Below are 18,809 nucleotides of genomic sequence, written 5' to 3' on the forward strand. Positions count from 1 at the left end.
CAGCAATCCTGCTTTGGTTGCTTCCAAACGGAAGCGACAGGGCAACCAGTATACCTGGGCATGGGTGGCCCGGCCCGAAGCCCGACGTCCCGGGCCAAGCTCGGGCCTCACTTTTCAGTCCCAAGCCCGGCCCGAAAGCCCGAAATGACTAAAAACGGTTATTTTTTAGGAAAAATAGGTATAAAAGATCATTTATTTATTTCAAAAATAATTATTTTAATGCATAACTGGCCTATTTTCGGGGTTTCAGGCCGGGCCGGGCCAGGCTTGGGCTTCAGCTTTGACCGTCGGGCTTTTATGAAGCCCGGCCCGACCCGAGGTTTGCCCAGGTATAGCAACCAGGCGGTGCAGGGACAAGCCCCTCCCGTCCCGCGTCAAGCGCCTGTGGCCCTCCACCATGCCCGACGCGAATGTAGGGCGGGTGAAGATTACGGCCACACGGGTGTGAAAGCTAATTCGTAGTTGCTTGGAAGCTCTTTCCCTTTTATTTAGCCAAAAGGGAAGGACAAAAAAGCACTCCGTCCCTCTATGCCAGCACTTGACACAACTTGAGGATAGGATTTTCAGGACACAACTTGTCTACTCTGCGCCGAGAGCGTGTTGGAACCAAAGTGCTTCACCTGCAGAAAGCAGAATTAGCTAAAATTATTTTCAGGAAGTTTCCTCAAATACATACTCCCTCCGTCTCATATTAAACGACTTTCTATTACATGTATTTAGACGATTTTTAGACATAGATATATCTATATTTCGGCAAATTTGAGTCACTTAATATGAGACGGAGGTAGCATAAGAATATTGGTACAGAGTATGAATTCTGGTCACTTCTTGCGACTGAAAATCTGTAGCCTGTAGCCACCTACTGGCTTAGCAATTCAAAGCCCAAAATAATCAAATACGGAGTATTACCTTCTGTTCAGTTTTACAAGACGCCGTGGCTCTCTGTCAGAAGGTCTTACAATCCGTGTATTATACGATAAGCTATTGTGCGGGGTGGCTGCCATTGGGTCCTGCGAAAACTGAGGAATGATTTGTATCATCAGAAGATTATCACATGGTCTAGCATGCAAATCCATGGAAGGAAGTATACAGGATGCTAACACGTCGAAAGTAGATGTGCCCAGCCGTTAGTTTCAGTTATGTTGTGGGCTTACATTGTAACCAGCCACACCACGACACTCGTATGCACGAGCAGAAGGTAAAACGCAAACCATTCTATGAATAAACATTCGCATGAACATAAGCAGCTGACAAGAACAACACCCAGACACAGAAACGGAGAAACAAACATAAGCCCACCGGCTGGTACATTACGCAGCTTGTACATCCACGTCCCAAGCAACGTCAGACAATGTCTCCAATCACAGATTACAAACACATCACAGGAAAAGGGTACACAACAGCACGAGGAGTTAACAGAGTTCTACTACATAGCAAATTACAATCTAGGACAGAATAACTGAAACAGATCACGGTCAGTTCACAAACTCTGCCCAAATACATCTATAGTTAAATACCACCCACAGGTACCAGAAATATATGCATACTTCAGCATGCGAGCCTACTCCGCCTTGACAATCGCAGAACTCGGTGTCTCAGATGCAGTTGTTGTATACTGAAGCCAATCTTTCGTGCAGACAAGCGCCTCCACAATTTCCGGACGAAGTGAGCTTCTGTAGTCATCTAGCATATGGCTTCCTGTTCCTGCAGAAAATATAGAGCTGCCTATGGTTACCATGGACATTGGAATGGCCAAGATGTCCCGAGCCATCTTCGAAAGTGTTGGAAACTTGAGTGTGTTAAGCTTCCACCAGTTCAGAATGTCAAACTCTTGGATACGCGGAGTGAGGGATTCATCCAGGTACTGCTCTAGTTCAGATTTTGACGGCTGGCTTGTAGCAATCTCGGAAAGATACATATCGAAGTCTAGAAGACCATCACCAGTTGATGGCTGAGTTGCCCGAGGGTTGTTCCCATTGGCAGCTGCATTATTAGTCGTCTCCCCTTGTTCAACATAGGCCGGTGTTAAGGGGAGAGGCTGTGCTACATAGTCCTTATACAGCTCATGCACCGAATCATTTACCACCTTAACATACTTTGCAGCCTCAATACCATAAATTTTTGAGTAACTGAACTCAACAAGCTTCATCTTGAAACGTGGATCCATCACAACAGCAACTGCTAACACGAGGTTGCAATCTTTCCAGTACTTGTCAAACCTCTCATGCATATCTTTGGCAATGCCACTGAAAACTGGATCTTCATGTCCTATGGAATTTGCCAGCTCTAGCTGAAGTTTCCAAGCTTCATGGAAGAATATGTTTGAAGTTGGGTTTGCTGCTGCCATGATGCTATGAGCTGAGTCATACAGCAGCTTCAAGTAATTGCAGGCAGCCTCAACTTTTTTCCAGTCCTCAGCTGAAGGTGCTTCATTGTAGTTATCATCACATGTTTCTAGTGTAGTGAAAGCCTGCTTATAATCCAAGGCAGCCAAAAGCATCAGGTAGGTGGTGTTCCACTGGGTTGTGACATCCAGACAAAGGGTCTTGGTACTAGGGATCTCCAGCTGCAGAGCAATCTCAGCAAACTTTTCCTCACGACTAGGAGAAGCTTTTATGAATTTTATGCTTTCACGGATATTGTAGATGACACCATGGATTGAAGCAATGACATCCTGTGCAACTGCATTCAGAATATGGGCATAGCACCTGACAACAAATAGCTGGCCCTTAAGCATGAGGTCATTCTTATTGGACAGATAATCCCTCAGATTAGCACTATAGATATCATGCGACGAGCAATCATTATCCAATGTGATCGTGAATAGCTTCTCCTTCATACTCCAGTCAGTAAGGCTTGTGCTAATAGCTTCACTAAGCGCATTCTCCGAATGAGGAGAAGAAACCATCATGAAGTTAAGCATTCTTCGATGCAATTTCCATTCAGAGTCAATAAACTGCCCAGCAAGTGAAACATAACCAAGAGTTTGACTAGTTGTCCACAATCCAATAGTGAGGCTTATCCTTCCAGGCATACTGCTCAATGCTTGCAGAAGGCTCTCCTTTTCTTTCTGATATACAGCATACACTTCCCCCTCCATTGCATCAACATCTACAACCCTGAAACGAGGCTGCAGACTATCAATGAAAACAGTGAAGGCTGGCTGCTGAACAATGTGGAGTGGGTAGTCATGCAAAATTATCATCTTCGCCAGGTATGAACAACTGCGATCTTGATCAAAAGACGCATTTGCATAGCCAGTATATCTGTAACGCCTCTTAGCCCGTCGCTCCACAGTACCCTCACCATCATTGTCAGTCCCTGCTGCTGAAACCAGTGCTAGCTTATGCTCTTGGTTTTTTATCTTAGGACATGAACCTAAGGTGATGTGCCTCTTGAGATGACTAGTTCCTGCAATTTTAGAACCAGAGCTGTAAGCAAAGGTTTGCTTGCACAGTTTGCAGCATGCCCTTGTGGCCCCTCCAGGAGCATCTTCAATTGTGAAGTGCTCCCACACCAGGGACTTTTTTCTCCGGCGCCTCGCGGTTTTTGGGGTGGTCACCTCAGCAACGACCATCTCATGTCCTTCGAGCAACTCTTCACCATGTGTTAACTCCTCGCCTTGAGTCAGCTCATCAGCTTGGACCAATTCATCATCATGGACTACCTCATTACTGGGGTCAACAATCTCATTACTGGGGTCAACAACCTCATTAGCTACAACCACCTGAGTCTCGTTGCCAGTTTCCTCAGCCATCCTGGTAGACTAGTAGCTAGAAGTGCAAATCTGACACATAAAACATGGTAAGGTCAAATGTCAAAGCCCAAGCTGTTTGACCAAGAAAAACCAAATGGACTTTAGTATGTACTCATGCAAGGAATCAACCATACTATAGATGTATTGGAAACACAATATAGTTTCATGGAAGCAACTTGCTAAGGTCTAGTTAGACTACTTAAGTAAGTAGCACAGAGCTAAAACAACAAACTCCAGGCTTTGATCCAGTAATACTAATCCTCCTAGACCAAGTCAACCGATGCATAATTACCATCGTTTATCAATCAAACCCTGGACAAAGTGATAGCTATTTTATACGGATGATAAATGTGCAAATCAAAGTAACCTATTTTAACTAACATTTTTGCCCCTGGTCATTACAAACTATATTTATTTTGGGTCCATAAGGCTTTCTTCAGAAGTAATACTGAATCAAAATTCAAAAGGAATACAGTTCTACAAGTTCTTCAGATATATTCAATTTATATTCGGAGGTCACAAAGAAGAAATGGCTACAGAAATATTTAAATGATAATCTACGAAGTGCTCAATTTCAATGATAACAAAGAGCTAGAGATCAGACTTAAGCAATTAGAACAACTTTGAAAGCTCTTACAAGAGGAATTGACTTAAAATCATGCAGTTTAATTAAATTTATCTTGAGTGAGCAAAGTAACCACCGTCATTCAGAGGAACTTTTTTAGGAAAATGAGACCAAATGCCAATTCAGTTTCTCCAGAATGACCCATGTGGCAGCTTTAGTCCTTAAATTGGTAGCATCTCCTGAGAAGTTTGATCATCCACATCTCAACTTTTTATTGTTCCTTGTGAATATGAAACTTAAATTCATTGGCAGGAAGCGTACAATCTAAACCATGGTGAGACAGAACTCGAAATTCACGATTAGCTACATGGTTCAGGTTCGGCCATGGACAGTCCGACTGTCCAACCCTGACTACCTTGGCTAGGCAAGCATAATTTACGTTTTCCAACAGATTTGCGCGTTCATATACTTACTACAGACTGCAGTTCTTTAAGCATGAAAATTTATCTTTCCACATACTTATGCGAGCCTCAAATATGCAAGACCAAAAGCTTACACATCTAATTATGTAGGAGTAGGAACAAACAAACAAACAAACAAACACCGCAACTCTATCGCCATGTCGTTCCCAAAACCCACCGAATCAAGCTGCTCTCTCCAGATTCCCCCAACACTCCAGCCATGGCCTCTCCCAGAGGCTTAAATTATAAATCTAGCCTACCTATCTGCACAGTTAAATAGTTGGCGGAGCGACCGCATGGCCATAGCTTTCGAATCAACCCGCGCTTGCGCGCCCCTAACCACGAACTCGGCAGAAACGGACTAGAGTGGATGGAATTCTGAAATCTGAAAAAAAAAATTGGGCCAGGAGCGCATCCCCATCGGCAAAACTTTCGCCGTCGCCGGGCCCACTCTCAGCCCAATCGGAGCCGCCGCGCGAAACCCCGTCCAAAATCGGGGATCGAAAGGCCAGGAAATTCAAACGTCGCGCCTGGTTCCGCACAGATCCGGCCGAAACGAGCCCAGACGGGCTTCGAACACGCGCAGATCTGAGCTTCGGGGAAGCGGGGATGAAATTAAAACCCGCGAAGAAAAAAGGAAAGGGACGGTACAGAAACGCCGGAGGCGGATTTGGAAAGTTTTGAGAGTTTTTACTTACAGGGGGGGGGGGGGGGGGAGGAAGGAGAGGAGATGGCTGAGAATGGAGATCGGGAGTCCGGGAGTAGCTAGGGCTCGGCCCAAGAAGCGCCAAGGCCGAGCGGGCAGAGTGGTTTGTTGTAGATCTGGTTTCTGCGGGGTGGGTGGAGAAGGGGGAGAGAGGTTTGGAGACGCTGGGGGGGGGGGAGGCGCAGTAGGTAGCGAGGAAGACTTTGGTGGGGGATGCCCCGTGGAGAGAAGAATGACGTTTCAATGGGCTCACGGGTCGCGGCCCATCGCTGATAGAGGGCGCCGTGGGGGGCGCACCTGTGCGGTGCCGCTGCCGGCCGGGCCATGGGATGGAGGGGGGGGAGCGTGGGTTGGGCGGATTTTGCTGCGAAACCACTGTTTCTGGCTTGCTTTGCGTCGTGGGGAGGAGTTTTTGGTGAGCTCGGACGGAATCTGGGATGGTGCGTGCACGGGCCGCGGTGCAGCTTCCTATGCGTTGATAGCGTGCCGCTTGCTTGCGCGGGGAGGGCTGGGAACCACGTGGTGAGGATGGATCGGTGGGAGGGGTAAAGCTCGGCCACTTGGGCCATAGGGAATTAGGCATTACAATAGGACATCCATGCATCCATGATCCATCCTTTAGACCGGAGAAACAAACAACTGAGGCTTCATTTGGTTTCGTGACATCCAGAACCAAGCCCGATCTATATAAAAAAGATCTACAACCAAGCCAGGAGGAGAGGCTCGGCGTAAAGGCCGGCTCTGTCTGGTTTGGCTTCGCATGTTTGAATTTTAAGAAAAGCCATAATAATTCGTAGAATTTTAAAAACGCATAACAAAAGAACGTGATAACGCATAATTTTATTGTCAGTGGTGACATTTCTCGCCCAAGGCCATGCGCACCACATCTTCATTGGCAATGGTGGATCTAAAATCTTACCGCTTTGTCACATTCGACGCATATAGATTAAATAAATGTTAGCATAGACATCACAAATACTATACAATGTATATTTTGTTTGGTCAAAATTACAGGGGTGCTTGTGACAGCACCATCTCTACGGATTTGGTGGAGCATGTCATTCGTAATTTCACTTTTTGTGAAACTGGAGCTGTGCTTAATTCAATAATGCAACAAAGACAAGACTGCAAAATATTTCCCAACTATCCATAGCTAGAGCTATGAATGACAAGTTTCACCAAATATATGGAGTTGGAGCTGTCTCCAAACACATACTCTATCACATTGTTTTTACAGCCGGTTTTTTTTTGACTAGAGGAGTATATTTTAGTCTATGATTAGATAAGTTGCCAAATTAGTGTAGAAACATTATATGGTATCATATTTAGGTTATAGCAAAACCAACTATTTCGAATGAAATTCGTCAGAAGCAATAACTTTTCGTTGAGGCCCATTCTGGCTTCGAGTAGAAAAACTTAACTATTGAAATTCGTCAGGAGCAACAATGAATCGTTATAGCTGCACAAATTTGGGTGACTTCGACATACATATTGGCTTTCCCATGCGCCATATCATTTCGAAGCTACCAATTCCTCCATATTATAATCATGATCTTCACCGGTCCTTGCGTCATTAGTTGATTTAGCAATACTTCCTCCGTTCTTTTTATAATATGTTCTAGTTTTATTCTAAGTAAAAATAAATAAAATTTAATCTATATCTGCAATATCAAATGAGTATATATACTACGAACATATACATCACGGTGGATAAATGAAACAAATTTAGAATTTTAGATGTTGGTACATTTTTTCATAAATTTGGTAAAACTTTAAGTAATTTGAAGCTAGAACATCTTATGCAAAGAAACGGAAAGTAGATCCAAGAGCCATTCTATTCTACCTCCAAGAGCCATTATATACCAGTGTGAAGCACATCTCCTATATCAGGATTTCAGGTAACTCCCAAGAGCTCGAGCACTGGTTTCATTGCATACACCCGTGGTTTTGCTTTACACTCATCGTGAGGAGCGTGTTTGTTAATATAAAAAAGTGATTCTGACTCTCAATGTGAAAATTAGAACCTAATTGTAAGTTTTCGAAGTAGTAGTATTAGCGTACATAGTTATGTGCATTTTCAAAGTAGTAGTATTAGCGTACATTATATTGCATAGTGTTTCTTAATTATCCTGCGCCCATTGAGAGAACGTTTTCAAGCTGGCTGAGTTTGAAAATACCCAAAAATCATAATTATACACATGGGTGGACTATAGTCGTCTGCGAATAATTCTCTAAAACTATGTGCATTTTTCCCATGCACAAAACGGACAAATTCGTAAATCCTCACTGGATTGGAAGTGCTCTTTGGTAAAATGAAACTAGATATTCAGATCCATCCAAATTTGAGCAAGCATCGTTACATATGATGGACCAATGAGTCGATGACACAAACTAACAAGCCAAGTGAGAAGTAAACGCCATGAGCATTCAGCACTACATACCAAGAGTTCACCACCAAGCGAGATCAAAGCCAACCCGAAATGCATCATTCCATACTAGTACTACGTCTTAGGGATTAGGATCAAGAACCTGCCATGCATATCCAAAACAAGCGAACCTGCATTTTGCATCGCAGAATGCAGAATGCAGGCCACTACCACCTCCAGGTTCCATGGAACACACGCACGCCTAACCTTAGCCACCACAACCACCTACGTACTGCTGCTGCTGCTACTCCTCGAAGACTACCTTCTGCTAATCGCCTCGTCCTGCTGCTGCAATGCCAGTGCCCAGTGCCAGGTTGACCTAGCTGCCTTCCTCCTCGGTGCCCTTGAGGTACTCCCCGTCGCCGCTGTGCGCGCCGGAGTTAGCGCCGCGCGCGTCGGCCGACTGCGAGGCCGACCCTTCCTTGCGGCCGCCGTAGTCGGAGAAGACGCCGGCGCTCATCATGCTGTTGCCCGCGCCGCCGCCGCCGCCGCCGCCCATGCTGGCCTCGCCGTGGAGGATGTTGAAGCCGCTGGTGGTGCCGGAGGACATGCCCAGCTGCTGGCCGTGCCCGTGCTGCGCGGCGGCCGCCTGCTGCTGCTGCTGCTGCTGGAGCGGCGACATGGCGGCCTGCTGCTGCGCGTACATCATCGACGACCGGGCCGCCATCAGCGACTGCGCCTGCGGGGACATCATCTGCGCCGACTGCTGCGGCATGTACCGCGGCCCGGACTGCATCATCAGGTTCGACGGGTACTGCATGCATCATCCACGCCAGATCAGAAATTCAGACTCGATTTCACTCACAAGATTTCGTAAGTATCGCAAACAGAAGGCGAGGCTCGATGACGATGGGATCGAACCTGGGACAGCGACGCCGTCTGCGGAGGCTGGCTGTCGGCAATGGCGGCAAGGTACATGAGGTTCTGCTGGAGCTTAGCTTGGTTCCTGCAGCATATATGGCAGCAGTAAGTTGCAGGCAGAACAAATAAAGGCTCAGCGTGTGGGCTGTAATCAGCATGTATGCCAATGAACAATAAGCAACATGTGCTAGGGCTGTGGCGCAGTGGTATCTAAAAATGTGGTTCCTGTGTAGTCACCAAAGTGAGCGGCGCACTAGCATGTGCATAGGTATGAACATGCATCCTGTTACGTGACATGATCATACTAGAAAAGAAATAAGATTAGCAGTGTTAGTTGCTCCAGTAGCAGAAAACTAAAACCATACTACTGTTCTGTGGCATTGACATTACAGTCTTACACAGCAGAGAAACAGTGGACTGAACAAGAAACAGTGCTACTATATCCCTAGTACTGCTAGACAGTAATCACTTCTTTAATTATCAGCAGGATGCTTTTGACATAAAAAATCAGTAGAGGAGTGCATGTACATTGATGAGTTTATGAACTAGCACAAATTAACTCATGTCTCAGCCAACATTCTAAAATAGTATAATCATATTTAAAACTTACACATGGATCATTTCATTTGGAAACACAGTGATTATCCGAAATGGGAAGCCCCTAGATGTTAGACTGAACATGCATGGCACATTCCAGCATGTTAACACTACTCCGAACGACTGATGTTACGATGAGAGCCAAGAGAGCAAAAACTAGATGAAGCACTGCAGCATTCCGTTGCGAGTGCACTGCTCCCATCCTACAACACAGTTGCAAGCTCACAAGGAGATCAGGCAGATATCAGACTCACCGTGCACACTCCTCCACCTTCCCGTTGTTCTGGTTGTCAAGGATGGCCAGGATCAGCTGCTTGTTCTCATCCAGGTACTGCACAGTTCCAACGTGGAAAAACTTTTCATGTCAATATAATTTCAGTACTACACGCATGTCTCCATCACCGAACAGTGCAAAGATATCTTCAGTGGAGTAGTACATCACAGCTCAGAGCCACCACCTCATGTTTTGGATGTTTTCACATATCAGTCAGTCAAGCACCACATATGAACACATCAGTTTATCACCAATGAGGTACTAGATTGCTGGGGATTAGTGTCTTGATTACCTGCGCAGATACAAAAGATCTGGCTGCCAACCTACCTATCATATCAAGTTCCGGGCCAATCATTGACTGACACGGCAGCATATAAACAGGTTATCACAAAGGCAACGACAAGCACGCAGGGCCCCCGGGCTGTTATATCAGCCTTCAGCCGTGAAGCTAACTTTAGGGATCTAGCAGTCAAAGGCCAATCGGTGACCGGCAGTGCAGCACAAGCGAACCTACATTCCTACGTAGCACTACCCACATGAACATGGGCCAGATCATGTCTGGCTCGGCCTGGACAATAACACCATGTGACCGGCCAGTCTGACTGCTAAACTCTTTCTAAAAACATGACTTCAAAATCCTCTGAGAAAATATCACTAGCTATATTAGTACTGCGGATTGGATTAGTGGAGGTGGAGTGGAAATATTACAGCCTTTATTTGTTCCCTTCTATAGAAGATTGCAAATGATACACTTGCTTATAAAAGGGGGCAAGATTTAATGGTTGTTTTTGCCAGGGCAGATGCAGGTCTGGCATGGTTAGTATTTTCCAAATATAACAGAGGGAGAGGTATGATCATGGACACCAAGGCACCAACCAAAACAACCTAAAAATAGGATTTAGGTGAAAAGGAGGATAATGATGTGGAAATCATCATATAGTGTAGGAAGGCAGAGAGCAAAAGAAAGGGACCAAAACGACAGCAACAGTTTGAACTGCAGAGGAAATCAGCGGGACCATACGAGAACAGATCAATATAAAAATATAGAGGCTAGATAGAGGGTGGGTAGAAAAATGAACATGAAGAACAAAGAGAGGGTCAACCTGAACATGCCCTAGAGCTATTCTCAAATCTCCTAAACAAAAATCAAAGAGAAAAACAACGGACAAGTTTAAAGAGCAAGAGAAGGTGAAGTATAGCGCAAAGAAGAACAGAAAAAAAGAGAGAGAGCAGAAGGGGACAGGGAAAGTTTGCTTTGTATCAGGTTTTCAGACGAGTTTCTCATGAAACAAAAGAGAAGGAGAGAATGATGATTCAAGTACCATGGGAAGAAAAATATGGAAGCAATAAGAACAGAAATTATTAGGGCATCAACAAAACAGAGAGATATATACAAGAGAAGGAAGAGAGAGAAAAAAAGGAGGGATTTGGGGGATCATGACCTGCTGAATGATATCAGTGGTGACAGTGGTAGGGGAAGCATAGCCCCCCATCATGCTCTGGTTCATCTGCATCAGGTGTTGCTGCTGCATTCCAACCCAAACCCTGAAAAAGCTTGCCCTTCCTCCCCCTCTCTATCTCTCCCAACAGGCAGAACTGCTGCTTCTTTTGCTCTGCTTCTTCCTCTGTCTTCTCCTTCCTTCTTCCCCCTCTGCTCTTGCTTTAGAACAGATCGGTGTAAAGGGAGAGAAGGGTGGTTTGGTTGAGGTTTTCTTGGGGTTTTGGCGAAGACAGAGGGGTTTTGGCCTGCCTCTCTCCCGTTCTGCTTTGCGCTCTGGTTTTGGAGTGGCGTTCTTTAAAAAGGCCGAGTACTGGACGACGACTGGACTGCTCGTACGCGTGGAAAGGGTTTTTTCTTCCCATTTTTTTTTCTCTTTTCCTTTCAAAGTTGATTCTTCTTTTGAACGAGCTTTAAAGCTGGAAACTTTTTACCGTGAGACCTTTCTTACCATGCATACCATAAAGCTCGGTAACTTTCCACACTTGGACACCTGCACATTAAAGAACCGGGGATAGCGATGGATTCTTTAACAATGACCACAGGCCAGAGGGAAAAATAAATCTCGATCGATTCGTATCTGTAGGCGTTAGGTTGCCTAATTTATGTGCGGCTGCACGCCCGAAGAGCGAGTATTTATGTCCCCTTGCCAACACGGCGATTTTTCTGAAGCAAAGCCCCCAGTCTGTCCTGGCCTCCAGGGGCTACGTGACCCAGGGCCAGGGGCAGCTTGTGATGAGCAGGCTGTAATCTTCTTTTTTAACGTGTACCAATACGATTGCAGATGGTATGTCGCGTCAGTCATCCTCCCTACAGCAACAAACAAGAAAACTTCACAACGTCTAGCAAAGTAAACACAGAACAAATGACGTTGCATGTTCCCGTCTTTCAGCGGCAGGACGGAAAGGAAAGCGGTGGCGCCAGCCCAGCCCGGCCCATCCCAACGTACTTTTGGAGATTTCAGCTTGTCGTATGCGGCGGGGGCCCGCCCGGCCCCCGGAGCGGAGCACGCGACGTGCGTGGCACAAGGCCGTTTGTTTACCTTTTCTTTTTGTGGGTAAGGGCCGTTTGTTTACCATGCGCCAAAAGTTACAGCGGGGTTATTACAGCGTAGACGGCCCGGGCGCGTGGTATATAACAATTTCCGGTGGTGGTATATATATACTGCGTACACACGCACAGTCGCCGCAGGGCACATGCTATCGACGTCTCTCTCCACTACTCTCTTTGCATGCATGCAGGCATTGCATGCAATGCACTGGCTGCTGACTGACTTGTGTAAGACGTTGCGTCATCTGACTCGGTTCCTCGCGTTGCCGCGCCGGTAAAAAAGTGGCGGCGGGGGCACCAGTTGGTAAAACCGGGATTCGTTTGCCTAGAGGCCAGAGCTGGGTTGTTAATTTAGTTACCGCTTTACAGCTCTGGGTGTTACGTTCGGTAAAAAGGTCAAGAGTACATCAAAAAACAAAACAATGCTACTCGATGGCAGTACCACTACAGGTGAAGGACTTTGGGAGGAGTCAACGACAACAACAAAAATCCTAAAGAATTATCCTTCCTCTCCGCAATGTGTTTTCGCGGTTTTTCGATTTGCCTGATTTTGCATTATCGTTGATTGTGATAAATAATCTATTTATTTTTACTAGGAGTATTTTGTTCCCTGTGTTTTTTTCTTGGCCTATAAACCTTTTTTTTTTAGTTTGTGGCTATTTTCAGATAAAGTTACATTTTAAGTTAGAACGCAACGCAGTTCATCGAGCACAAACGGTGTCTATAGTGTATAGCCTCTACTCTTCCATCTTACTCACTAAATTGTGGCAGGTTAGAAAAAGGACAGTGAAAAAAAATTGATCGCCACAAGTTTAGCGAGCGATGTTTAAGAAAAGTATAAGTATTTGATTTTTTTTACGTTGAAAACAAGCACGATTTCTAGTTTTCCAGATAGCCCAAAAATAAGGCCAAATGACTTGTTATCTGCACATTTGTACTAATAGGCACATGCATTAGACGAAAAAAATAGAGAAATCAACTAGGTGTTGCGAGACATATCGAGTTGACACACTTGTGAATTTCTTGGCAAGGAGTACACTATGAACTAAACATGTCCTATATCATTCATTTGTGGCCACGAGGCGTGACTCAACGGGTATTTTTTCACCTACAGGAGTCCAGGAGGTATATGCAAGCTGGGGCAAATCTAGTCGACGTTGAAATCGCCCTGTAGTTACCACTGGAAAAGCTAGTACCACACTCAGGGTGCGTTCTTTTCGGCTTTTAGGACCGGCTTCTCCTAGAAGCTGCTTTCACCTATCTTCTTAGAGAAGCCGCATCATAGATTTACCTTGATTTTCAAAATAGTTTAGGCTAAACTAGTTTGTTAGCCGAATCAAATTTAAGTGTTGACTTCTCCAAGAAACTGGGAGAGGGCAGCTTCTCGGAGAAGCCATTTTAGTTCAGGAAGCGGAAAAGATCTGTCCCTCAACAAGAGATCGACCGTGATCGGCTTGCGCTGGCGATGCATGGTCCAAGAGGGACAATGCAACACACACTATCAGGAGCAGTAGCGTGGCAGCTGGCCAATAGCACTGCATGCATGAGCCTCACAATCACAAGGTTATAGCAGCATGCATTTCCGGCGACATAGTCAGATCACTTTCTCTTCAATTTCAAATAATGAGCAAACACCAGACACAGCATGCAGCTAATCCTAACTGTAACAATGCATGCAGAAATTAAAGGGCAACCCCACACGTGGACCGAGCGGCCGCATACAGTTGCGCGCTCGCAAGGACGAACTCCACCATCGTCAATCTGGTCGGATCATCCACCATGCACAGCTAGTCTTCCAGCGCTAAAATCAGGGCCCCATGAAACACAACATGCTGGCGGAGTAGTATCATAGAGCTATCGATCGAGTATTGTTCTTGTCCCTGTGCATGGAGATTTTGGGGCCGGGATCGATCGATGGAATGCTAGCTGGCCATGACCCGTTCGTTCAATCAGGCGGCGATCGACATGAAGGTGGTTGATCGAGTCACCGCCGCGGACCGATGGATGGAGCTTTCGAGTATCGCCAACATAATCCAACTGGTAAGTGGTAGGATTAGTAGTAGGACGCATCTTTCGAAAAAAGGCTGGCAAGCAAGAATTAAATCAAGATTGAGGCCAGCCCAACTTGCTGCTGACTTGAGAGATCAAATAATCTGAGTACTTATCAGCTAACTCTCCGCGGGCGAAAAGCATGTGCTTTGCTGAGAGGAAACTCATGTATTCGTAGAGAGCTACAGTGCACGGTTCATATGAATGGATTCCATGCGTGGCCGAGTCAAACAGCCGGTGACGCATTTAAAACCGGCCGGCATGAATGAAGCAGCCCCCGGATGGTGCCAAGAAGGCTGGCATGGCACCAGGCTGAGAGCGGAGGTCCTGAAAAGCTGGCATGCAGGCAGGCGCAGCAGGGCTATAGATAGAGATGGATGGATAGAGAGAGAGACGGACGCTGATGAGACAGGCAGAGAGGAGGACGGGCACGAGCTGATGGATGGGGGCATGCAGATGCAGGGGCAGGCGCGGCAAGCGCAGGTGCCAAGGGACGCCCCCCCCCCCCCCCCCCCCCCGGTGGGGGCCCGAGCCCGTAGGAGCACTACTAGCCAGGCGCGCTCAGCGAACCCAGCACCCGAAAAAACGAGACCGAATCTTTGACCGCTCCACCCCTGCGGCCACGGCGCCATGCCATTTACGCCTAAAAGTATAAAAGCTCGTCGTAGGGGTCGTAGCGGCATGTGTTTGCTGGGTGTGGGTCTCTCTCTCTGCCCCGGGTGAGGGCTGCAGCCGCAACGGAAATGGGCGGCCCGCCCCCGCGTCATGCGTCAAATCAAATCCTGAGCTCCTCCCTGATACGCGCAGGGCTAGGTAGCTAGTAGTAGTACTAGGTGGCTAGCTGGCTTATTTACACCTAGGCGGCCAGGCGGGCTTTGAGGCAAAAGGCAGAGGAACGGCGACGGTGGAGACGGCGAGGGCTGTTGTGTGTAGACATGCTTGTGGTTTTGGCTTCGGGTTGGTTTGGCCGCTGCTGTGGGGTCCTTTGCTCTGCTGGCTGACATTGCACGCCCCGGACTCTCTTTTCTCCGGTTTGAATGGTTGTCAGAAGGGGTTAATGTTCTTCCGAGTTTCTTTTTTTTTGTTTGACTTGTCGTGATTGAGACGGGGAGTGCCGCTGGCTCAGGTAAGCCGCGCTGCAGCGCGTTTCCTGGTGTAAATCGAGTATCTCCTTCTGTCGTGCAATACTCAAATTCTAACATTCTTCATTTAGTTTATCTCTTTTCCTGCTGTAAGTCGAGCATCTCCTTTTGTCGTGCAATACTCAAATTTGAACCTTCTTCAAATGCTCAGGAGCATCACCTAAACTAGAAGAGGGTAACCTTGGTAGTACTCTGGTTGCTAAAATTATTATTCTTTTGCATATTTTTTTTGTTTACTCATCGAGAGAGGTGAATAGAGATATGGTAAAAAAAAAAATCTTGGTAGTGCTCTCGTTGATGTAAGTGTTGAGTAATGGTGTGGTCATATCTCAGACGACTGGTTTATAAGTAAAACGCTGAAATCTCAGTTGACGCATCATCAGAACCGTTGAATTAATATCCGAGTGTCATCTCCACTCCCTCCTCTCCCACTTGTTGTTATTGGGTTAAGATCTTACGGTCAAACATGTCAACTTATCTCTCACTAAAAACTAGGCGACTTCTTAATAACAAAACCGGTAGAGATATGGTAAAGGCCATTTGGAACATAAAAATATTAAAAAAGAAGAACAAAAAATTGCAGGAATTGGATATCATGCTCCGTGGATTACTACAAGAATCCGAAGCACATGACTATGCAATACAGTTGTTTGGATGTTTCACATGAATTTTACAGGAAATATTTTTCAAGACAGAGAGAAGGAGATAAATACACATGGTCCATAAGAGTTCTCAAAGGAAGTACATAAGTTTTGAGCAAATGTTTTGAATCCTCCAAAACATGAAGGAATTAAGGACACATTAATTCCTATACAAATTCTCAGTGCCAATCCTACAATCAAAAGGGCATAAGAGGAAAAAGTTTTGTAAATTTTCTTTCCTTTGAAATTCCTATGAATATCCTTTTTCCAAACGGGGCAAAAAAAATAAATTAACTAGCAAAGCATTTGTTGAGTCATGCAAGGCCGGCAAGACACCTCCCGGCCGGCAACGCCTCGTGCGCCTCCATCCATCCCCCTGCATGTCCGGCCCGAATAATTTGTTCGTGGACTCCGAGCGTGCGTGCATGCGTACGTGATGCTGCTGGTGACTTGGTGTCAACCTGACACGGAGTAAGGGCACGCCCAGAGAGCTGAGCACGCATGTGGTACGTACATGCATGAATGCCCACCCGGTCGGAGTCGGACCACATGTTTGCCGCGACCACCGGACAGCGGGTGGCCACGCCTAGCTTTTTATATCTCGATCGTGTGGTGCGGTGTACACGCGTTATGTCCGATCGCACGGTGATAAACACACAAGCTAGCTATCTCGCCCGCCTGAACTTGCACCAGACCACCGTGCAAACTTCACGTAAGGAAGGGAACTTATACACAGAAGCTCAGACCTGACCCCGCGCGCGCTGAAGTTCGTCTCGTGTCCATTTTGGAACTGCAAAAACGGAGAGGAATAACTTCTACGCTTCTACCACTAGCTAGGGTTCCTGCTAACTGTTTTACGAACAGGGAATGAAGCACTATCTCTTCGATGGGTTCACTGCACACCCTCCCTTCTCTGTCTGTTCGCCACGGCCGTTATCTATATCTTCTGCCCGCTGCGCTCTGCAAGAGAAGGTCAGGTGCCAACAATGGCGGGCGCTTGAGCGCAGATCAACAGCCCGTGAAGCTGCTGAAGTGCTGGCCGGGTCGCTCTGCTCCTTCCCACGACGATACTGAACGGCTCCGATGCGTCGATCGGTCCAGACATGTGACGGTACGACGGCAGGCGACCAGCGTGACAGCAACCTTCTGCAGGTTTTTGAGGCATGCTGCAGCGAGCACTGAGCAGACCATTCTGGGTTTGCACCTCACCAGGGCACATTGTTTCTCACGATATCCTCTCGCGTGAGGCCGATTAGGCTCTCATAATTTTCTGGTTTGATTTTTTTATGATTGATTTGTTGCGTGCAATTAAAACTGACTGTACACAGCAAAATATTATTTAGCGTAGAAATAGAGATTATGTTTACATGTTGTGTGGTACTGCGCCCCAACTTGTTAAGAATATTGTCCACATGCTACATATGCTCATGCTGTACTTCTCCACTATGTGTGCAAGCCCAGACGGAATGTTGATAAGCAGCATTACACGTACCAAGTATACCAACCACGTGCATGCACTGATGGGTGTCCACGCCAAAGCATCAAACCACACACTGTTCACGTGTGCTCATACATTAGTCCCAAGAAATTCCTGTCCTCACGGTACGTAGTTGAGAAGTTGAGATGTGGCATCGAAGTTCCACCACATCTTTGAGCTCAAGACAAAAATGTCCTAGTACAAATAAATAAGAGTAATAATCCATTGATGTTCTACAGTTCAGCTAAAGGGCGACACTGATCGAGGCAACAGATCTTCGTCAGCAACTTGCCAGATTACTGTCATGTGGTTTCTTGTTATTTTCAGAGTAAGATTACTGTTACCACCATAAGATTATTCAAAAATTGCATCTATTTGGTAATGCCTCATTGCATGGAGAAAACACCAAACTGGTGCGTCAGGGAAGCCGGGGTCCACATATTCTGCTGTGAACTCCAACTCCAAGAGTATCAGGACATGAATCACATTGGCCTACCAGATGCATTACTAAAAGATATCTCCAAAAGAAGCAAACAAGCTGGCACTGCTTTGTTCCCCAGCTGTGCTTTGTTATTCGAGACGATATGTTTTTGGCACATGAACCATCGCTTTCATGGCTTGTCAATGTCATACACAGGCCCAATCAAACGTAGTCCAGCCAGTGACTCGTCCATCAGATCACCATGCCATTGCCATGATACTGAGCTGGGTTCCATGCACTGGGGTTAGTTTGGTTCCAGGAGAAAAATCCAATAATTTGGACCTACTTTTTTCACCTCTTCCCTGTATCCTGTACTTGTTCTTGCATGCGTAGATACTGTGCCACGCCATGAAATATCGCCCTGTGAACCTTCACCAAGCGTTGGTATGCTACAGTGCTTTGCCGTTTATCAAGGTCAGCAAGGCCACACACACAAAAAAGAAGAAGAAGAAGGACGGCTTGGATTATTGACAGCTGATGTAGAGAGCATACTGCAGTAGCCATTCTATGCAATGTACTGATGAATCTCTGTAGGACTGTAGACGACCCAATCTTGGCATCTCATCTTCATTACGCGATTGAAATCGAGCAATTAGCAGCAGATATACTACTCCGTAGTATCAGTCTAGCTATCAGCAAACGGGCTGGGGTCAGAACAAACTGCAGACCAAATCAAAACCGACCCCAGAAGTTCAAACATGCAGATCCCGGAACGCACGCGCTATCCTATCCATCCGCCGTGAGAATGAGTGCGCATCATTTTTGAATTTCCGGCAGAAAAATGATGCGTGCGACTGGCAGGCACCAATGCTATGCTGCCGAAA

The 18,809-nt window shown here is 46.3% G+C and overlaps 2 protein-coding genes across 2 annotated transcripts; both read right to left on the minus strand.

Moving 5' to 3' along the window:
- Nucleotides 1-1,277: 1,277 nt before the first annotated feature.
- On the minus strand, nucleotides 1,278-5,454 carry LOC104582483 (zinc finger BED domain-containing protein RICESLEEPER 2). Its single transcript, XM_024456580.1, has 2 exons — nucleotides 4,459-5,454; nucleotides 1,278-3,787 (listed from the first exon to the last, which is right to left on the minus strand). The coding sequence occupies exon 2, from the start codon at nucleotides 3,755-3,757 to the stop codon at nucleotides 1,562-1,564; it is 2,196 nt and encodes a 731-aa protein (XP_024312348.1). The 5' UTR covers nucleotides 3,758-3,787; nucleotides 4,459-5,454; the 3' UTR covers nucleotides 1,278-1,561.
- A 2,338-nt stretch (nucleotides 5,455-7,792) lies between these two features.
- On the minus strand, nucleotides 7,793-11,436 carry LOC100843824 (GRF1-interacting factor 1). Its single transcript, XM_010232111.3, has 4 exons — nucleotides 11,090-11,436; nucleotides 9,628-9,704; nucleotides 8,777-8,861; nucleotides 7,793-8,669 (listed from the first exon to the last, which is right to left on the minus strand). The coding sequence occupies exons 1-4, from the start codon at nucleotides 11,177-11,179 to the stop codon at nucleotides 8,235-8,237; spliced, it is 687 nt and encodes a 228-aa protein (XP_010230413.1). The 5' UTR covers nucleotides 11,180-11,436; the 3' UTR covers nucleotides 7,793-8,234.
- Nucleotides 11,437-18,809: the final 7,373 nt, after the last annotated feature.

The sequence above is a fragment of the Brachypodium distachyon genome, chromosome 1 (assembly GCF_000005505.3).
Source record: "Brachypodium distachyon strain Bd21 chromosome 1, Brachypodium_distachyon_v3.0, whole genome shotgun sequence".
Lineage (NCBI taxonomy): Eukaryota > Viridiplantae > Streptophyta > Magnoliopsida > Poales > Poaceae > Brachypodium > Brachypodium distachyon.